Source organism: Rhinolophus sinicus, chromosome 4, assembly GCF_057876585.1.
Source record: "Rhinolophus sinicus isolate RSI-liver-muscle chromosome 4, RSI-T2T, whole genome shotgun sequence".
Taxonomy (NCBI): domain Eukaryota; kingdom Metazoa; phylum Chordata; class Mammalia; order Chiroptera; family Rhinolophidae; genus Rhinolophus; species Rhinolophus sinicus.
Genome location: NC_142504.1, coordinates 64,218,860 through 64,242,221, shown reverse-complemented (window position 1 = coordinate 64,242,221; position 23,362 = coordinate 64,218,860). Strand labels below are relative to the sequence as shown.

The 23,362-nt window shown below is 38.9% G+C and overlaps 1 protein-coding gene across 5 annotated transcripts in view; it reads right to left on the bottom strand.

Moving 5' to 3' along the window:
• The window catches only part of SPIRE1 (spire type actin nucleation factor 1), a 246,677-nt gene extending 223,520 nt beyond the window's left edge, over positions 1-23,157 (bottom strand). The window contains exon 1 of one of the 5 annotated variants that reach the window (XM_074340400.2): positions 23,014-23,157. Coding sequence is in view for 4 of the 5 variants with exons in the window: in XM_074340396.2 (XP_074196497.1) it covers positions 22,210-22,549 (340 nt within the window). In the remaining variant the exon portion in view is untranslated. Of the gene's footprint in view, positions 1-22,209; positions 22,978-23,013 lie in introns of those variants that run through there. The other 4 variants (XM_074340396.2, XM_074340397.2, XM_074340398.2 and 1 more) reach the window with 4 other exon arrangements.
• Positions 23,158-23,362: the final 205 nt, after the last annotated feature.

Genomic DNA, 23,362 nt, shown 5'->3' with positions numbered 1-23,362 from the left:
TCAATAAAAATATTTGAGGGGCAGCTCAGTTGGTTACAGAGCAGTGCTCATAACACCAAGGTCACCGGGCCAGTAAGCTGCATCCTCCACAACTAGATAGAAAGAAAAAAAACCACTTGACTTGGAGCTGATGGGTCCTGGAAAAACATACTGTTCCCCAATATTCCCCAATTAAAAAAAGATTTGAGCTATTCTGGTCGTGGCTTTATGAAAAATCAACACAAATAAAAGGTGCTAAGATGATCAAATATTCTAGAAAGTCTCGCTTAGAGATTTAAGTTTTAAGAAAATAAAAGAAAATGATGGGAATAATATGCTCAATTGTAACAGAGCTAAAACACATACACATATTTAACTTGCATATATACAAATGAATGAAAGCAAAATAAAAATACTTGTAAAGTCTTGCTTTCTTTTTAAAATACTTTAAAATACTTCTTGAAAGTACCTTTTAAAATACTTTGAAATACCTTTCAAAATCTTTAAAAGATTCTTGGGCTTTTCCCCAAATATATTTCCAGTTTAAAGGTACAGAGACCATTTCAATTAAAGTAGAAATGTTCCAAACTTTTATTTTCTTTAACATGTGATTTTTAAAAATGTATGATTAGACAAAACAATATAATTAATCTAATAATTCTTCCAATAGAAGATCACCTAAAGAATAACTAAACTGAACAATATAGCTACACCAACATTAGTATTTTCTCTACATCATTGAGACATAACACTAAGGAACATGTACAACTATATATTTGTCAATTTGGGTGATTAAACATACTTTTTAATTTGAAAAAAACAGCTATTTTGCAGGAGAATGATTTATTAAATAGTTTTAACAGAAAGAATAGCTAACATTTATATTGGCTGCTAAAAATTTTAATTTCCCCAGTCTACACTTCTCAAATTTCATTATCCTAAATTCAAATATACATTTACCCCCACCTTTTTCCCTCCACCAACACTAGCCTCCTTACCTCCTTCCTCAACCCAGCCTACTACCCCTGCACCTAACCCAGAGTGGTTGTTCTATCAGTCTATGATTTTTTTTTTTTTTTTTTAATTCTGGAATATTGGGGAACAGTGTGTTTCTCCAGGGCCCATCAGCTCCAAGTCGTTGTCCCTCAATCTAGTTGTGGAGGGTGCAGCTAAGCTCCAAGTCCAGTTGCTGTTTTCAATTTTTAGTTGAACCCGCAACCTCGTTGTTGAGAACTCACGTTCTAACCAACTGAGCCATCCGGCTACCCCTCTAGAAGCTCGGCGGTTCATTGTCTTCAATCTAGTTGTGGAGGGCGCAGCTCAATGGATCATGTGGGAATCGAACCAGCAACCCTGTTCTTCAGAGCTCGCACTCTAAACTGAGCCATCTGGCTGCCCAGTCTATGATTTTTTTTTAATGTTTAACCAGAATTTATATACCTTACAGTCTATGATATCACCAAAAATATCATAATGGTTTTTTATATGCCTCTCAAGTCTTAAAATGAAAATAAAGTTGAAACCCACAACTTCTGATGACCTAAAGATCTTAACGTGAAATTGAAGATCTCAGTTTCTGACTGAAACTGAGACCAGAAAAAAAAAGAGGAACCTTTGGTTCTGTGAATTAAAAACGATTTATAAGTGATAATGATTACATGTATAGATAAAATGAGTTTAATATACAGGGACTTATGTACTAGAGTTTGATATATAACTTATTTATATATTAATTCATTGTTATATAATATATATTATAAAGTCATATATATATCATATATTATCTTTTATTTATATATGACTTCTCAAAACATTTGTGCTTTTGGTAGATTAATTATACTTGACTTCTACAGAAACGGTAATTTAACTTACAAAACTATTGTGGACAGGAATAGCTGAAAGAAGGGCACAGACTAGCTCTCAGCAACATTTGAGTTTCTACTCTGTGTAGGAGGAAGAAGGGAGGAAGGAGAGAAAAATATGGTATCACGCAAGACAAGCTTAAAGAGAGTAACCTCTTTCAGAGTACGTGGAAGTATGAGGTGTGATCACAAAATACGGTGAAAGCAGTTGCCAAATGCCATCCAACAAAAAGGCAGGGATCTTCAATAAGGGAAGCAGCACATCAAACCTTAGTAACAGTGACAAGTTTCAATTTGTTTGGTTCAGTCAGTTGGGTGTGAGCTACGGTTGAGAGAAGCAGTTGTAAAGTGTGCCGTAAATCATGGATAACGAACAACGCATTAACATGAAATGTGTAAATGGTTTCATCTTCCATCATGACAACGCTCGCTCTGTGTCACACATCACTTCTGGTATGGCAATTTCTGTCAAATAAAAACATTATGGGGTGTCCTCATCCACCTTATTCACCAGATCTGGCACCATGTGACTTCCGGCTCTTCCCCAACATCAAAATGACCATGAAAGAAAAACATTGTGAATCAATTCAGGTCGTTGAGGCAGCCACGACAGTGCAACTAATAACACTCACAAAAGAGGACTTCCAGAACTGCTTCAGAAAGTGGCAAGAACAATGGGATAAGTGTGTTCAAATTGAGGGGGACTATACTGAGGGGGATTAATGGCAATATGTCTTTTACTGTAAAAATTGTTTTTAATGTAAACATTTATGGTATTTTTTAATCACACCCCATAGTTTGTTTCTTAAAACCGTTCTAAAGCACTTCATAAGAAGACATAGGTTTTTTTATTTCCTGGGAACTTGTCTAGTAAATCTTAAGAGCATATCAGATATTTCAGAATGAGTTAAAAAGAAGGGTCTAAAACACAGCCTTGATTCTTACACATTATTAAAATGCTCATTCCTTTTGAGAAACACTGAAGTTTTGCCTTGCTTTGCAAATCATTCCTCTATCTTTGATGATGTTGAAATATTTTGAAACTTAATGTTTAATACCATTTCAGTTATTTCCTTTTATTTTACATCATCACATAGTTAATTTAGCATTCTAATTAAATTCAACCTACTAAAGTTATTTCACTGAAAGGACAAATTCACTGCATTTAATAATCTAAAATCTTGGTTAGATCTAGGTACCATCAGCTTAAGTTACTGAATTGTACAAAGTGAAGCTGTAGGATTCCAGGGCTTAGAGGGATTCCTTAGGTCTGGTTCTATAAAGTGAGGTGGCCAGTCATTGATGAAAGACTCGAAAGTTTTCAAATGAAAATCCCTTGGGGCTCTTTTTAGCTGTTGGCAGTTTCCAACTGTTAAATCAAGGAATGTATTTCCCCATTTTCCCGTATTATAAATGGTAGGTAGCTGGGACAACACCCCTGCAATCCCTTCGTCTAACCCCATTAACCCCTGCAAGTGGGAACACAGAAACAAGATAACCACATCTACACCAACACTCATGATAGGGGGTCAGGAGCCTTGCAGTCTACTTTTCACGCTGCCATTTTGTACAAGTCATTTGACTCATCAGGTTCAGATTACTCATCTATAAAACGAATAGATTGGGCAAGATCATTTCCAAGGTTCCTTTAAGCTCTGCTGTCATGTAATTGGAATTTTTCTGATTCTTAGGTCAGAGTCTGGGCGGGGATTTGGGTGGCAGAGTAGTGTAGGTGGTCAGGCACTTCATACATAACCACCTTTCCATATTCCCATAACTTAATCACCAGTTCAAATTGAATAACCATAAGTGGTTGTGCACTCTCACAAAAATTTTTGGTACTCTCATAGGAAAGCATTTTCAGTTTTATAATAGAGGTCATTGAAAAAAGTTATTTCATAGGACTCGTGCCATTTTGACATCACTCTATCATTCTTTGAGCACTTCACTACTTTTTGGTGCAAAAAGATGTTCCAGCTTATCTTATAATTTCCCTGTCCCAGCCCTGGGGTCAGCCAATTTCCTAAGCAGTCCTGGTTCCTCTGAGGGGGAATGGGCTAGGTGAGCCTTTGCAAAATGGATTTTTGTTGCTTCTCTCTCTTTTAGAAGGCAGAGCTAGAAAATACATGGCTTTTTTTGAAGTTGTATAATACAAGCAGTCCTAATATAAAATGCCTGTCATAAAGAACTCATCAGCTAAGACAACATTGTCATCTTCAGTAGACATTTTCAATCTTAAATGTTAATAATCAGATAATTCCATTCAGCAGGTCTGCTCAACAAATTACCAGGGAGGAGATTTCAGTAAATACACCCTAGTAGGGCCGCTCATAGCCTTGGATGTTGAAGATTAGACCTTATACAGCATACTCTCTGAAATGGCCATCACAAATTCTGATGAACCACACAATTATTTGGTGGATATTAAGGCACAGTTTCAGAAAAAAATTCACAGATGTTTATGTAGATGAATAATACTGTTAAATTAAGGTACTTAACAGTCTTCGGAGTAGAAACTTCAGCATATGACTGATTATCATAGTCACGTTATCAATATGATTCAAATTAACTGAATAAGCAAAAGTAAACTATGCCCACCAAAAAGACACAGAACCCCTGCAATTTTTAGGATGAATAAATAGCTCTCAGAATTACTCTCCAAATTTATCCTATGTGACCAAACTCTGGGCAATGTTTAGGCTCATTCAGTCATGTGAAAGTATATCTTTTTCATGCTGAAACTGAAAGATAGCAATCAATATACCCTGCTCTTCTGCCAGCTCCCCTCCGGCCCCCTCATTCATTCAATAAATATTTGTTGAACATCTACTGAAAACTATTGGTAAGCATTGATGAAATAGTGTGAACAAGCCAGGCATGGTCCTTGCCCCATATGGCTTACTTTTTAGTGAACACAGACCAAAAAAGCAATCAGATCAAATAATTGTAACTGGTAATAAATGATATTAATTACAGAAAAGGGAGAGAAAGAAAATGACAGAAATGACCCAGTTCGGGGTAGTCAGGCAAGATTCCTTGAGAAGATGACATTTAAATAGAGATCTTAAAGTTGGGTAGCAGCTAAATGCAGAGTGAGAGGAAGAACCTGTTCCAGAACCAGGACTCAGCGTCTAGTAAGGCCCTGAAAGCGTTTGGTAGGTGGGTAGCAAGGATAGATCACACAGGCCTTTAAGAACAGTATAAGGAGTTTAGATTTGATGGAAAGCTACAGGAGGATATTAAACAAGAGTGTGAGTTGATTCAAGGTAGGTTTCCAGGTCAGTCCTGGAAAAAATACTCATTTGTCTCTTCATTCATAGACAGTATGTCTATGATAGAGATCCCAAGGAGAATCCAGTCCCTCTTCACAACCTGAAGAGGTTCTCCCTCCTTGAGATCACCTGACGCCCGTGTGCCCCAAGCCTGGACCTTCAGCCTCAAGTCACCTTTACCATAAAACTCAAATTTAGCCCAATTCTGAAACATAAATTTCTCCTTTATTTTTGAGACCTAGTCTGTACTTTGTATCCCTAATTCTATAATTCAATCCCTTATCTTGAAAAAAAGAAAGAAAGAAAGAAAATACGTGGCTTTTTTTTGAAGTTGTATAATACTTGGCTTATTACTGCCAGTCACCTTCCTAGAGACTAGAGTCTAGCCCTTGGACCTAAAATCAGTGTCTAAAACCAACTACCAGACTTCCCCAGCACAGAACACTTACTGGCTCTTATCTACAGCTACTGTCTACCCCTTCTGGTTCTGCTTGCTCAACAGATGAGCAAGCCCTGCAACTGGACTTCTTAGGGGCTGGTTGCTTTACAGAATTAACAACCCTGGCTTCTGTCCCTCCATGAAGCTAGGTCTCACCACCATTACCACCACCACCCAATCTAGGAGTAAGCTTGGTGCAGACCCCAAGCCCTCCCAACATATTCCACGCACTATAGTAACCAAGTTATAACTGACCCTGTTCTAAAATGGAAGTTTTAAAAATAAGTTTTCCTAATTATTAGAGTGTTATCTTTCTATTTCTATTCAGCAACCTTAATTAACTAAGCATTATATCATCTCATAAAATATCATTAAATGTGAAGTATTTTCCACTGAAAAATAATTTCTTCAGTTTCAGCATAACATTTTTCAACGAAACTCAAATATTACCTTTATTTTATGTAATTTGGCAAAACTCAAAGCTTGTATAGAAAATAGGTTTCCTCTCTTGTGACAATTCTAATTGGATGGTAGTAGCTGTCTAGAATGCTACCTTTAGAAGAGCTGGGAGTTGCCCGTGATCATTTAGCAACATTTGCCACAGGAACAGAAGGGAGTCACAGTGCTGAGGCCACATTTCTGACACTCCTGTGCTAGAGGACAGGATAATGGAAGTTGTGTTTCTTTCTGTAAACAGTGTGGATCTGGACTTAAATTTTTCCCATGTGATATTAATTCAAACATTAATTGTGCTTAAATATCATGAGAGCTCAAAAATACACTGAGATCACAGCACTATATCACATTTCAAGAACAAGGAGAACTTGGAGTGGAATCTCCCCAAATTAAAGAGGTCTACTAGCAAGTGACAATCCCAAACAGTCTCATATTTCCTATCAATTGAAGAATTCTGGTTTTCATGCATTTTATACACACCTCTGTCTATTCTGAGACTCTCCTCTGCCACTGTGACATCTGAGCATGTATGAGACCATCCTAGCCAAGAGGTATCTGCCAGAGAGGTATCTCAGGTACTACTATCCCCAAACTCTAGCTCTTTTAGATAGAGCATCAAAACTGCCATCCATATCCACTTATCCGAATGTTATTCACCCTTTATCAAGATTAGGTATATATGATTTAAATTATGAAAACTACCTAAGCACACATTTTCAGTTGTTTAACCATTACTATATACATATTCAAGAAACACCTTTCTGTAACTAACTTCATAAGTTACATATTTTTATTATACTTATGAGTAAAACCGTAAGTTCTTTAAATTACAAATAAAATATATATATTATTAATCACAAAATGTCAGTTAGGGAGCAACTATCATTAAACAAATTTTAATGAACTTTAATCATTCCCCACCAATAAAATTTAATATTATACACATCAGGCAATTAATGGGCCAACTGTTTCATCTAAGCTATATCTTATCTTACAGATCTCAAATGAAATTGGTTCTAAGAGTTTAGGTGAAAAGTTATATTTACATTATTTTTATTATCAATGTAAATGAGGCTCCCTTCACTCCCCAAAGGATTTAAAGAGACTAAGTTAAATTATTAATAAGTGAATATCAAATAAGTTAAAAAGTGGTAAAGTTAAGGAAAAGCCAAATTCAAGAACATATAATATTTACATGGAAATCATTTAAAACTATAAATGGTGGTCAAAACTATTTAACTTTTCCTGACATTCTGCTAGACTCTCCACAGCCCATTACAATCTATGAGGTGTGATCAAAAAATATGGTCAATGTTTAAATTTAAAAAAAAATTATTATAGTAAAAGACACACCGCCATTAATCCCCCTCAAAACACTTCCTCTTGCTTCAAACACACTTAACCCATCGTTCTTGCCCCTTTCTGAAGCAGTTCTGGAAGTCTTCTTTTGCTGAGTGTCTTTAGTTTTGCGCTGTCATGGCTGCCTCGATGTCCTGAATAGATTCAAAATGCTTTCCTTTCATGGTCATTTGGACTTTGGGGAAGAGCCAGAAGGCACATGGTGCCAGATCTGGTGAATAAGGTGGATGAGGACACCCCATAATGTTTTTATTTGACAGAAATTGCCGTACCAGATGCGATGTGTGACACTGAGCACTGTCATGATGGAGGATGAGGTAAAGACACTCACGAAAGAGGACTTCCAGAACTGCTTCAGAAAGTAGCAAGAGTGATGGGATAAGTGTGTTTGAAGTGAAGGTGGGTATTTTGAGGGGGATTAATGGCAATGTATCTTTAACTGTAAAAAATTATTTTTTTATTTAAACATTCACCAAATTTTGTGATCACACCTCATATGCTAAATACCTAGTGTAGCACCTAAGGTGACTAAGATTTAATGATGGGATGAAGGCTGACACTTCAAATTGTTTCAGCCTCAAGAATCATTTTGTGGACTTCCAAGCATATCTATTTAAGATTGTTTTAGAAGTTCTTTATCAATCTTGAACCAAAGTATCTCAAAATATTCATCTTTTTACAAAGGGAAGAAATGGCTCTGTGAAAACATATGTGTGCAGTATGTATGAGTTGACAAAATGCCCTCATATAAACTTCCTCACAATTTTGAATCTCACAACAATTTTGTGAGGACTGCACATACATTATTTCCATTTTACAGATAAAGACATAGGGAGTCAGAGAGGTTACATGGCTTGCCTGCAGTTATAACTAAGTGATAAGTGTGAGCACCAAGAATCAAAACCACATTTTCTGCAGTCTACTCTTATGTTCTTCCCATGTTACCATGTGACATTCAACAGTTGATCTTCAGCCTTCTACAAGAGCAAAGGAACTTGGTAGGAATCAACATGACTCCATAGGAAAAATATTTTTTCCAGGGCAATTGAATTTCCAACAAGTGTAAGTCATCATCTTCCCACCGTCTCCCGCCCCCCCTGCCTTCCCTACCATCCAGGCAGGAATTCTGAGAGCCAAGATTCCTTCACAAAAACTTACATGTCCTGCTCTGTTTCCTATATCACTCTCAATCTGATTTTTCTTCCCTATTCCTATTGCCTTCATGCAGACCTCCATCATCTCCTGTCTGAACAGCCATAATACTCTATTGGTTGGGCAACTTACAGGCTAGAGATTTAATGATAGCATGAAACGCCTACAGTGTCTTTGCCCTCAGTTTTACCAGTTCAATCCATGTCCTACAAAGATCCCATAGTTATCTTTCCAAAAAGAGTTATCTGCTACCATCATTTTGATGCTAAAATCCTTACATGACTCTGCACTGCCTAGACAGACTATAAATACAAACTCAATGGTAGGGCACAAGAAGTCCTTCACAATCTGATCCCAGCCCACATAACCTCCCCGCCTGTCTCATTCTCCACCACTCCCACACACATCCTATGCTCCCGACGCAGTGGATGCCTACTGCAGAGAAGACAAACCGGTTTAACCTCACGTGCCAACTCCAAATAATTGGTAATGACTGCCTGAAGCACCCCGTTGAGAAGTCTGAAGCTGCTTATAAATTTAGCAGCAAAAACACAATGACTGATTAAGCAGTGTCTGCTTTCGGTATGGGGAAGTCGGTGTTGTTACCACACTACAACCCATTTACACTGTCCTTTGAATAGGTCTTCCACATTTCTAAACCTTTGTACTTACTGTTGCTTTTGCCTAATATGTCCTTCTCCTTTAATCCCATTCCTCATCCTTCAAAACCTCCAGAAAACAGATCTCCTCTGTGAAACCTGCCTTATATCACACCAAGCAGAGTCAGTCACCCTCTCCTCTGTGCTCACCTAGTTTTCTGTATGTCTCTATTATTGTGGAATCATTGTGCTGTGTTAGCTTACGTACCAGTGATCTTCTCGGAGCTATGGGTGCACTTTATTCCTTTTTGCTATCCTTAACATCTAGTGCATCTTAGAAGGCACTCAGATACTGGTGCAATCAATAAATGAAGTTGTGTAACAGGAGATTCCTCTAAAATGGTATTTTCACTAAAATCCAGGAAGATATGGCCAAGGTGGCTGTTAGTGGCACTCCACCACTACTCGTCACCTTTATCTATATACAGAGGGTGCCAAAAAAAAAAAGTATACACATTTTAAGAAAGGAAAACTGTATTAAAATTGTAATAATATACACCTATAACAAAAGATGAATACAAGTCATGTTTGACTTCTGCAATTACAAGAGGTGCTCAAAGTAGTTACCATCAGCATCCAGACACTTCTGATTATGGCAAACTACTGCTTGAACAACGTTGACCAAAGTGTCCACTTGTATATATATATATTTTTTTGGCACCCCGGGTATGTCTTTCTCTCTCAGAAATACAAGATATTAAGGGAGTATACTAGATAGAAATTTGACTTCCAATTAGATTGGGCAGGGAAAAAAGTGGGAAGTATGAGGGAAAAAGACAACAGATGCAATTTTTCAAAAAAATGAATTAGCATAAGTGATATAAAAAAGATTTAAGAGTCACAATTTTCAGAAGCTAAATATGAGCGAGCAAATACTGTGATCATTTAGGGATACAGCCTTTACATATACATGACACTGGTCACATACTTATTAAATTTACATTAATGTCCCAGATTAGTTTTAATGTTTAAAGTTTGTAAGGTGCATCATTTTGGAAAACTTTGACAATATCTGCTAATGCTGAACATACACAAACATTATGAACTAGCAATTCCACTTTTAGGTATACACTCAACACAAATGCTACATTTGTTCACCAAAAAACAAGTTTAATAATGTTCACAGCAGCATTATTAATACTATTCAATAACTGGACATCCAAATGTAAGCTCCAAAACCTCTAAATTCCATCTAGAGTAGAATGGACAAATTATGATATATTCATACAATGGAATATAATACTAAAATGTAAATGAATAAACTACAACTGTATGCAACAATATGGAACAATCTCACAAAGTTCAGAGAAAGAAGTTAGAAATCAGGTAGTATAATACTGGTTGATTCTATATTATAAGTTCAAATACAGGCAAAACTTATGGTGCTAGAAGTCATGATAGTGGTGATTCCTGGGGTGGTTGGTGACTGAAAGGGTTCACAGGCAGGCCTTCTGGGATGCCAATAATGTTCTGTTCCTTAATCTGTGTCCTGGTTACATGAGTGTATTCACACTATGAAAGTTCATCATTTATGATTTATTCTATTTTCTGTGAGATACATTTTAATTAAAATTTGCTTTAAAAATTAAGACAAAATAGAGATATTTTCAGACTAACGAAAACTGAGTGAATGCAACAATGGCAGACCTGCACTAAATACTAAAGGAAGTTCTTCAGGCAGGAGGAAAATGATCCTAGAAAATAGTACAGTAATGCAGGAAGAAACAAAGACCATGGAAAGTGCAACTATGTGGAGGAATCTAAATGAACATCAAATTGTACAAAAATATTGTCATATTTAAAAATCTATGATAAACTTAAATACATGTCAACAATCATAAAAAAAGCAAAAGGAGATAAATGGAGTTCCAGTGTTCTAAAATCTCTGCAATGTCTGGAGAATAATACAACTAGTAATTTATACAAGACTAACAAAATGTCACCAATGCATGCTGTAAAGCAACTATCAAAAGAATGCTACAGCTATCCTACAATAGGCAAGCAAGTGAAGGATGATATTTTAACAATTAAAAAAATACTTAATCAAAAGGAAGATAAGGGAGAGAAAATGAATATAGTACTGGTGGGACAAATACAAAGCAAATAATATGATGGTATATTTTAAAACCCAAATATAAGTAATTATATTAAATGTAAATGGAATAAACAATGCAGTTTAAAATTAAAGACTGTTATATCAGATAAAAAACAAATCTAAACTATATTGTGCTTGTACAATACACAACTTAAATGTAAGAATGTAAAAAGGTTAAAAGTAAAATTATGAAAAAGAATATACCACGCAAACATTAATAAAAAAAAGCTGGTGTAACTATACACATGTACCTATAGTCACATTAATAAAAGAGTCAATCCACCAAGACGATATTACAAGTCTAAATTTGCATGCACCTAATAATACAGCCTCAATATATAAGTAAAAATTGACAGAAGAACCCACGGATCAAAGAGGAAATCACAATGAAAATTAGAAAGATATCTGAGTTCAATTATAATGAAAATGTGATACCATATTAAACTTCTATTCATCAAAACACACCATTAACAAAGTGAAAAGGAAAGCCACAGAGTTGGAGAAAATATCTACAATACATATAACTGGCAAATAGCTCGTATCCAGAGTATATAAAAATCAGAACGTATAAAAATGAGAAAAAATAAAAACCATAATAGAAGTAATTAAAGGTTACCAGGGGGTGGGGAAGGGGAGAATGGGCAGTTATTGCTTAATGGGTACAGAGTCTCTGTGTGATAGAAAAATTTGAAAATAGATAGTGGCGATGGTTATACAACATTGTGAATATAAATAATGCCATTAAATTAAATGGTAAGTTTTATGTTATACAAATTTTATAAGAAAAAAAACACATTATAGAAAAATGATCAAAAGACCTGAACAGGAATTTCACAAACGAGATATCCTCATGGCCAATAAATATATGAAAAGGTACTCAACATGATTACTACCAGATAAATGCAACTTAAAACCATTATGAGGTATATACCATTACATACCCACTGGAATAGCTAAATTTTTTGTTTTTATATTTTTTTATTTTATTTTATTGTGGAACATTGGGGGACAGTGTGTTTCTCCAGGGCCCATCAGCTCCAAGTCATAGTCCTTCAATCTAGTTGTGGATGGCGAAACTCAGCTCCAAGTCCAGTCTTTAGTTGCAGGCGGCACAGCCCACCATCCTGAACTGAACCAGCAACCTTGATGTTAAGGAGCTCGCGTTCTAACCAACTGAGCCATCCAGTCACCCCTCTGGAAGTTCAGCAGTTCACGGTCTTCAATCTAGTTGTGGAAGGCACAGCTCACTGGCCCATGTGGGAATCAAACCGGCAACCCTGTTGTTCAGACCTTGCACTCTAACCAACAGAGCCATCCAACCGCTCCAAATCTTTTCTTTTTTTTAAATGACATTTCCAAGTATTGGAGAAGATGTGGCATAACACATTGCTAGTAAGGAAAGGTAAATTAAAACAACCTCTCTAGAAAACTGCTTGGCAATATCTACTAAAACTTAAGTGTCACACATGCAAACAATCCAGCAATTCTCCTAGACATGTACCTAACAGAAGTGCATATGTACAGAGGGTGCCAAAAAAATGTATACACATTTTAAGAAAGAAAAACTGTATTAAAATTGTAATACTCAACAAATACCGATAACAAAAGATGAATACAAGTCAAGTTTGACTTCTGCAATTACACGAGGTGCTCAAAGCGGTTACCATCAGCATCCAAACCCTTCTGATTAGGGCGAACTACTTACTACTTGAGCAACATTGACCAAAGTGTCCACTTGTATACATTTTTTTGGCACCCCCAGTATGTTCAAGAGTATTTACAGCAGTGTTATTTGAAATAGCTAAAACCTCCAAACAATTCATATGCCCATCAACAGCAGAATGGGTAAATAAATTTCAGTATTTTCATACAATTGAATACAATACAAGGTCTGACAATTAAGTTCATGAATTTATTGCAATGATGTTGCTAACATTTTTGTATAACAAAGGGATTATTCATTATGAATTTGTATCAACTGGACAAACAGTTAACCAAGTTTACTATTTGGAAGCGCTGAAAAGGCTGCATGAAAAAGTTAGACGACCTGAACTTTTCGCCAACAATTCATGGCTCTTGCATCACGACAACACACCAGCTCACACGGCACTGTCTGCAAGGGAGTTTTTAGCCAGTAAACAAACAACTGTAGTGGACCACCCTCCCTACTCACCTGATCTGGTTCCCAATGACTTTTTTTTACCCAAAGATAAAGGAAATATTGAAAGGAAGACATTTTGATGACATTCAAGACACCAAGGGTAATACGACGACAGCTCTGATGGCCATTCCAGAAAAAGTTCCAAAATTGCTTTGAAGGGTGTACTAGGTACTGGCAGTGGTGCAAAGCTTCCCAAAGGGAGTACTTCGAAGGTGACCATAATTCATATTCAGCAATGAGATATGTAGCACTTTTTCTAGGATGCATTCCCGAACTTAATTGTCAGCCCTGATATAGCAAATCAATGCTATATGCAACAAGTAGTGTACCTCACAAACATAAAGTTGAGCAGAAAAAGCCAAACAAAAAACACATAATGTGAGATTCCATACAAAGTTCACAAACAAGCAAGCCCAATCAATGGTGATAAAAACTAAGCCAATGATTGTATGTAGAAGGCTTCTGGGCTACTCATCTCTTTTGTTCTTAATCAGGATGGTGTTTACATGGTGTGTCACTAACGATTTGTGTACTTTTCTGTGTGTATGCTGAACTTCCAAAACAAAGAAAAATGTGTGGGGGGAAAGCCCAAGAAAATAATTTTTGAGAAGGAAATGTCAAAAGAAATTAGACTTTTAGACAGAAGAAAAGTGGTCAATTCTTTAATTATCTTCAAATATACACAACATACACCAAAAAAGTCTTCCAGAGATCCTGACCAACACGTCATCACCAGACTATCATCACTAAAACAAAAAAATATCCATTAAACTTTCCTGTAACTAGATGAAATGTGTTTAAATTACGTGAACATTTGGTGTAACAGTTTCTTAATGTATGTTCTTTGTATAATGAGGGTCATGCAAGCAGCAAAACAAAACAGGGTGTCATGGAATGTCTATCCTTGATATATTTAAAAATCAACACAATGCTAGCTAGCTATATTGACCTGATAAGAGCAAAGGCTGGACCAGTTAAGTCCAATAAATTCAATGCAGGAAGAAGCAAATCTTGCCTTGTCTTGACCTTGTTATACTGCCTCTCAGAAGTTAGAAATAGGGAAAATATTACCACCTTTCCCAATTAATTTGCATGGCTTTATATACATCAGTATTTTTCTTGTCCCTAAAGTAATCGTGCTCCCCTGTAACAATCTGAAATACCTAACCCAGACCAAAAATCTCTTGCCCGGTCATACTTGGTTTTCATCTCTTTTTGTTTGAGTAAGACATTTTATGAACTTATCGCAAATAGTGTATTTTATCCACATGTTGTACTTCAGAGCAGTAATGAAAAGATATACTTACAAAATGGGGAACTATTTCAATGTGGCTGATCGCCAACAGTCTGCATGTTTTAGGGACACCTGTAGCCCAGAATATCCATAACTACTTGCAAGAAGGAGGCCAATGATCACAAGATTTGTCACCAATTCCTGACCACCCACCTACCTCAGTCAATACATATTTGACCCCCAGCAACATTTCAATGACTTCCCTTCAGCTCCAGTATATCCAAGTATAGTCTCCCAGTATAGGCTCCTTTGGCTTCAGTTCCCAAGTATCTCTCCCTTCTGATAAACATTTTGTACAGACTGTTCTCTCTGAACCTTCCTATTCAACTTGACTCTAAGGACTCTAATAAATGTTAAATGAATGCATGAAATACAGACAGTGGTAGGCGTGCCAGTAAAAGTGAGATACCAGAAAGAGGTATTTCCCAAATCTAACAAAGTCTGAACACCAAAAATAACTAAACCGCTTAACATTTCTTCATTAAAAACAAAACCACCCCAGTAGCAACAAGCATACCCAACACTGAGCCCCTTGGGGATATGTCTAGTTCTAGGGCTGGGGCAGAAAATATAATAACATAATAACCCTTGAAACACTTTGTAATGCCAGAAAGCAAGGATATGCTCAAAGACACAAAAGGATGGATACATGTCAAAGGGACATAGGAGCCAACCTGAAGGTGCCTCCAATGGCCACAACCGAAACAATTTCAGCAATAAAACAAATAACATGGTAATGGAAACCATCCAAAGTATAATAAAATAGATGTGAGTCCAGACTGATATAAATGATTGAATAAATAAGGAAATGGAGAGAAGGGACAAATCTTCCTTACAGAAAAATTCCAAATAACATTAAATAGATCTTCACCCTTCCAGGAGGAGGCCCCCTCCTTAAATGCAGGCTGGACTTAGTGACTCCTTTACAAAGAATAGAGTGTAGAAAAGGTAAGAGCAGTAGTAACTCTTTAGCAGAGAAACCTAGCAAACGTTCACACCACCAGGAGTATTGCATGGATATCATGTGCCCCAATCTAATGTGATGAGAGGAACCCTTCCCCTCTCTGGTATTCTTCACACAAACATATAACCCCAGTCTAGTCTGGAAAACATCAGGCAAACCTAAGCAAAAGGACAGTCTACAAAACCTCTGACCAGTACTCCCCAAGGCTGTCAAGGTCATGGGAAACAAAAACAGTCTGAGAGGGGCCACCGACTCAGGTGGTTGGAGCTCCGTGCTCCAAACTCCGAAGGCTGCCAATTCGATTCCCACATGGGCCAGTGGGCTCTCAACCACAAGGATGTCGGTTCAATTCCTCGAATCCCGCAAGGGATGGTGGGCTGCGCCCCCTGCAACTAGCAACGGCAACTGGGCATGGAGCTGAGCTGCGCCCTCCATAACTATGATTGAAAGGACAACAAGTTGACTTGGAAAAAAGTCCTGGAAGTACACACTGTTCCCCAATAAAGTCCTGTTCCCCTTCCCTAATAAAATCTTAAAAAAAAAAACAGTCTGAGAAACTGCCACAGACCAGAAGAGACTAAGGAGACTAAATGCAATATGGTACCCTGAGTGGGATTCTGAAACAGGGAAAGGACATTAATAGAAAAACTAGGAAAATCCAAAAGAAGTCTGCAATTTACTTAATAGTAATGTGCCAACACTGGCTTTCTAGTTTTCACAACTATACCACAGTATCATAACAGTAGTAGATGTTAACATTAGGGGAACTGGGTGACAGGTACACAGGGATTTTCTGTATATCTCTGCAACTATTCTAAAAAATCTAAAATTATCTCAAAATAAACAGTTTATTTTAAAAACCCCACTATACTTGGCAACAGGCAATATTTTCCTCATAGTTTTAAACAAATATCTGGGAGAAGGCAGTTTCATTTTTTTCTACTTAGCCAACAGGAAGCAAATAGTAAATATAATGAAAGTGGGATGGAAACTGTTGCCATTTTACAGAACCTATGATGCAGGAAAGTGATTCTGCCCTTACAAATAAAACAGGCAGAGTGTGACTTATCATCTCCTATCAACATATAGTCCCTGATAGGTCAATGATTTTTTTATTCTAAAGTGGAGTCAAAACTCAGTGAGGCTAATGGCTTTCCAACAGAGTCCCAACTTACTCAAATACCAATATCTATATATGCCTAAATTCTTTCCACTGTTTTCCTTTGCAGGAGACAGAAATACAGATACAAAACCACAAATGCACTATTCCAAAATTTCTCCCAAAAATGTATGTAGCCACTCCCACATAATCCAGCACAAGTGTAAAAATGTTGGAGAGTAAACAGAAGTTGAAAGTGACAGCAATCTGAATTATGTCTAAAATATCTTAATTTTGCAAATGACCATCTGAACATATAGTTAAAGCCCCTCCCAGGGACCTGTGTATATGAGTAAGCTTAAAGCTGAAGCTGCATTAGCTTCATAGTAAATTTAGTAAATTTTTCTCTTCTTTAATGCTAAAACTACTTGTTTACATCACCCTTGGAAACTTGAACACTGCTTACACATAGGAACTCAATGCATGTTTTTAAAATTGAATTAACCCCACACATTTGGACATATTGTTCAAATGGAATAATTCTTACCTATTACTGTATTGATAAGGCTTTTCACCAATGCCTATAATACCATCATAAACCCTCAACCTTTAACCTGGACACATACACATATACTTCAAGTGTTCCTTTCATTTAATGATCAGGATGCAAACACTCAAGAAAGATACTAAGAGAGAACAAAAATTAATGTTTTTAAACACGTTTTCACTATTTCAACCTTCTCCACAAATACTCTCTCTTAAAATCTAACAGGGGCCGGCCCGGTGGCTCAGGCAGTTGGAGCTCCATGCTCCTTATGCCGAAGGCTGCTGGTTCGATTCCCACATGGGCCAGTGGGCTCTTAACCACAAGGTTGCCGGTTCAACTCCTCGAGTCCCGCAAGGGATGGTGGGCTCCGCGCCCTGCAACTAAGATTGAACACGGCACCTTGAGCTGAGCTGCCGCTGAGCTCCCAGATGGCTCAGTTGGTTGGAGCGCGTCCTCTCAACCACAAGGTTGCCGGTTTCGACTCCTGCAAGGGATGGTGGGCTGTGCCCCCTGCAACTAGCAACGGCAACTGGACCTGGGGAGCTGAGCTGCGCCCTCCACAACTAAGACTGAAAGGACAACTTGACTTGGAAAAAAGGCCTGGAAGTACATACTGTTCCCCAATAAAGTCCTGTTCCCCTTCCCCAATTAAAAAACACACACATCAAATAGGATATTATTCCAAGACCATTTCCCCCACCACATTAGCATGAACCTTACTAAGAAGCTTGACTGATCATATCCTCTTTTCAAATCCCAAACAAAGCCCGAATGTTCACTATACCAAGGGATATCTTTATTAGTATGCACACAGGCTTTCATTGTTCCTCCCAAGAAAACCTATCGCCAATCTTATTTTAAATCCATATGTGGTCATAATATTTTAAATGTTCTTTATACATTTAAAGCTAAAGGTACATCAAAATTCTTAAAACCAAAATCTGAAAAAAGTTACTTTTGTCAGTTGGGTATTTAAGGCTTAAGAGGCTGCTGAGACCATGCAATGATTCTAAGTTCCAATACTACTGTTATTGATAATTCTTTGTGTCATCCCAGAAAAAGTATTCTACTCTTGTGAAGATCTGGAATTAATCTAAATTCCGTTAATGACTACTTTCTAAAAATGTGTATACCAAAATGTGTTCTAAATGCCAGTTAACTGCACTGGTGACAAACAGTGGCTAACAAGCAGTGGGATGTCTTTAACTAATTAATTAAGGGTGTGAAAGTGAAAACTTCATCACCTGTATATAGTAAATTTTATCAAACAAAAAGGTCTCATTATGACTGCAAGTACATAAACATTTGGGTAATACAAATTTTAAGTAAGCCACCTAAGAAGAATCATAAGCCCTCTTGATTCTAAGCAATGTAGCCTCCTGTCATCACAGAAATACTTCATAAAATATACCGCCCATTTTAAGAACCTTATTAATAATTTAATCATTTTTACTCAAGATATTCTCTAAAGAACTAATTTTTCCTTTTTCTTTACCTCCTTTAGTTCTATACCACACTGCTTTCATGGCCGTGTTAGTATATGGCTCTAAGTTATATCTGAATGCTAAATAAAATTACTCATTCTTCATTGTTTTCTTCCAATGCCTCATTGGTCTCACTTCCATGCCTCCCACACCTTTCATCATTTTTCTACTTTTCTTATAATGTATTTCTAATTTTTAATTCAAACTGAATGCAAATATTCTGGATGTATCAATACTGTTAAAAGTTAACAAGAACTAAAATCAAGTACAACTGCATTCAATCCCAAAACAAGTCAGGAAAGCATGTGAAGTGCTATTTCTTTCTATGAGACTAAATGGAGTAATACTGCTGATAGGGGTTAAGAATCAATAGCACTCATTCATTCAACTCAACAGCAGAGGGATCAGTGGCTAGCTGAAAAGCTTCACTTGCTTGAGGATTTCAGTCACAATCCATTTCTCCACACTGAATACAATCCTGGGCACCACCCATCATCTAGCTGCTAGACTAGTAGCCCTCAAGAGAGGATGATTTTGCCCCCCAGGGTACATTTGGTTATGTCTGGAGACTTTATTGTCATGGCGGTGAGGGGGTTACTGGCATCTAGTGGGTAGAGACCAGGGATTCTGCTAAATATCCTATGCATAGGACAGCCACCACAACAAAGAATTATTCAGCCAAAAATGTCAATAGTGCCAAGGGTGAAACCCTGATCTAGACATTTGTCTCAAACAGCTGGACCCAAGACACCATGGTGGTGTGAAAGGACCACAGGACTAGGGAAGGAAAAGAACTAAAATTTACTGAGTACCTGCTACATACCAAGCCTTGAGTTAAGTCACTTTACATATATCATCTCAATGAAACCTCTATCTGATGAAGAAAGTGATCTGTTCTCATTTTACAGATGAGAAGGCTAGACTCTGGGAGGTTAAGGAATTTACTCAAGGTCACTCAGCTAGTAAGGAGAGGAGTAATGATCCGAATTCAAACCAAATCTGTTTTATTACACATTACAAAATCTAGAGGATAAAAGACATGAATTTGATTCAAAGAGTTACCAGTATGAATTTGAGCAAGTCCTAAACCTCCAGTTAGAAAACAGTCAATGGATAACGTGTAAAAATAGAAATGCTGCTGATCGCCAAGAATATATAATCATGTGAAACACCTTACAATGAAAATGAAAGTGCTTCTTAGAATTGCTGGTGTCACAATTACCATTTTTCCTTAAAAACAGAACTCATACAACTGTGCACAGTAGCAAATTAAACAGCATATTTAAGAACCAAGATTAAATGATCAGAAGACAGCATGCCTTCATAACCATGCAAATACTCTTAAATCCTAGGAGGAAATGAAATGTCTAATATAAACAATATTTTAGTATGACTTTCGTAAAAAATTTTCAATCCTCGGCCCTAAAATCTAAAATGCTCAAGACTATAATCAACAACTTTGGGCTCTCTCCACAACGGGGAGCAGAGGTCACGAACAGAACTAAGAAGGAAGAGGATGGATTACAGGTCCATTACAGCTGCTGCAGGGAATAACTCTACTATTCTCTCCATAAAGATAGAATATATTGAGGTCAATATGTTATCATTCATGTTAATAATGCAAAAAAAATTCATTTCAACATAAGGTTCTGATTTTTTACAAAAAACTACCACCATAATCCAATAGTCTTTGAAGGTCCACAAATATAATTTAAACTACACTCTTCAGGGATTAAGTTCAAGAGACAATGTAAACTGGGGTTTTTGTTCCTTCCGGAAATCACCACTAACAGTGCTGCTTCTAAATGCAGGTTGCACACAACCATTTTCCTCTGGAAACACTAGATCTCAAGGCATGGCTTTGCTCTGTTTTGTAAGTGTATCTTTTCATATCATATTGATACATTATAAATAAATTGGAAATATATTGTAAGTATTTCCCACTAATATAAAGTCCAAGTTTAAAAGCAATAAACACATCAAATAAACTAAAAAATGTTTGAAATAATTTGGAAGAATCATAAAGACTGGATTAAAATAAATAAAAATTACAAAATTTGTTTACCTGACACTAAAAATAAATAAATGTTCTGGAAGAATTGAAAGAACTGACAACATAATCTTGAATGTTCTTTATTTAATCAATTTAGATAGGGATTTTCATTAAATGTCATTTTACTGACTAGTTCTGAATTACATTTTACACCTTAAGCATTTTGACACTTCCATCGACTTTCTAAAAGTGAGGGTGGATTATTTTTCTATGTTTTTAACATACTTGCCTCTCAAAAGACTGAATTAGATAAAAACTGATAGGAAAAACATACTATCAACCTCTTCATCATCAATAAATATTTGAATAAGCCCTAGCTATATGTTGATGTGTAGGTGATAATCTGGAATAATTTACATTAGACAATGACCTAAAATCTATTTTATCTATTTATCTGACATCCTGTCAACTTTTTACTTTACAAGCTTGTTTTTTCATCACAAATTAACAAATTTCATTATACAGGTAAATAGTTAATTTATAAGTTAAAATCATTATTTAGTCTCCCTTATTTCTCAAAATAGCAGAAATCCCCTCAGGGCTCAGATTTCCTTATATTTCCAAAACGAAAAACACTGTTGCCAATTTTTAAAAACTACTATTAGTTGACTACTCATTCCAAAAGGTGTGATTTTCCTGACACCAGAATTAACTATCCTTGACAAGATCTCACGTGAACCTTTTATAGCACCCATCACATCACAAATGTAACCACAAGTAAACAGCCAGGACATATTAAGTATGCATACATAGCTTATCCATAGGACCCAACCCACACCATTTCCCAAACAAGCCTAGGGCAGCTGTCCTATGACAGTCTATACAATCACCAGCACCCTTGGCAGGTCAGCGGCCCTGCAGTGGGGCGCACGCCCAGGCCCGCCCACACGCCTTCCTCACAGACCCTTTGTGCCGCTGTCCGCCCCGCACCCCATGCTCTGACCTACGTGGGACCCGCTCTCGGCCAGTACAGCCTTCCGCCGTGGACTCCAGGCCCGGGTCTCCCGTGGGAGGTGGAAGGGGGAGGTGGAGGGAGGAAACTGGGGGGGGGGGGGGGGGGAAGTGGGGGTCATGAGGCACAAGGGCCTAGAGCCGGCTGGGAAAGTGGGCCGCGTGCGGCCAGGGTCTTTTCGTACGAGATGGGGGTGTCGCGGGGCGAAAGGGCCGGGCCCGGGGACTTCGAGGAAAAAAGGGGCCTTCAGCAGGGGTTCTCCCGTAGGAGATGGGGGGAGGTGGTCGCGGGGCTGAAAGGCAGGGCCCGGGGACTGCGAGGGAAAAGGGACCAGTGGCGAGGGTTTTCCGGGGGTGGGGGGCACGCGAGTCCGCGGCCTCACCCGCAGCGGTGGGCAGCTGTCCCGCGTCGCCCGCGGCGGGCACCAGGGTGACGGCGCCGTCCCTCCAGACGCGGATCTGCGCGGCTGAGCGCACGCGGCGGCGGGGCTGGCTATGGCCGGCGTCCGAGGCGCGCAGGGAGCCGCAGCACTGGTAGCACACGGCCCACGCCTGCTCCTCGTTGATGGGCTGGTTGTAGAGCCGCAGGATTTCCTCCAGGCTTAACGAGTCCTGCGGACCTCCAGCCGCGCCCGCGGCCTCCCCGGGGTCCGGCGGCCCCTCGCCGCCCGCTGCCTCGGCCCGCGGCTCCCCGCCGCCTGCAGGGCCGGCCGGCTGAGACATCCCGCGGGTCGGCGCTGCGCTGGCCGCCGTGCCGTGTGCCGGCGTCTCTTCAGCTGCGGAGCATCGTCTCGGCGCGCCGCCGCCTCCTCATCCCGGAACCGCCCCGCCCAACCCGGCGGCGCGCGCCGCCGCAAGGGACCAGGCTGGGGACTGGGCGAGAGTCCGGGCGACCGTGGGCAAGCGGAGGGCGGCTAGGACGCCGCGGCAATCCAGATCAGGCCGCCGCCACCGCCAGCCCGTAGCGACGCGATGGCGTCCGCGTGTCCCGCCCGGCGCCCGCCGCACGCTCAGTGCAGGGGCCGCGCAGCCTCTCCGCCTGGGTCCTCACCGTCAGGGGTTCCCGCCGGTGCTCTGCCGCGGCCTTGACCGCACCCACCCCAGTCACTACCACTGCCAAAGCGGGCGGGTCACTGAGTCACCCTCTAACTGGTTTGCTGAAAGTGTAATTAGGAATTCGAACCTACCCTAGAGTAAATTCCTAAAAACTTAAAGGTCTGTTGAACCGCTCCGGCCTCGGGCTACCCCGGCCCCGCAGCCTACTCGCCCACCGCAGGACCCTGCTCAGGGCCTCCCGCTGGGCCCTGTCCAACCCTCCTTCAAGCCTCTTTGCGATTGCTCCTGACCTGCCGACTTGCTACTGCCCCGGACCTCGTCCCGCCCTCATCCCTGTTCCCTGCTTTTTTTTTTTTCCTTGATAGCTATCGCCATCAACATGCTATATAATTTACTTAGACGTCTGTTCATTTCTGAATACCTCCTCTTCTCCCAACTTCAGTGTAAACTCCATCAGGGCAGAGATCTTTATGGGTTTTG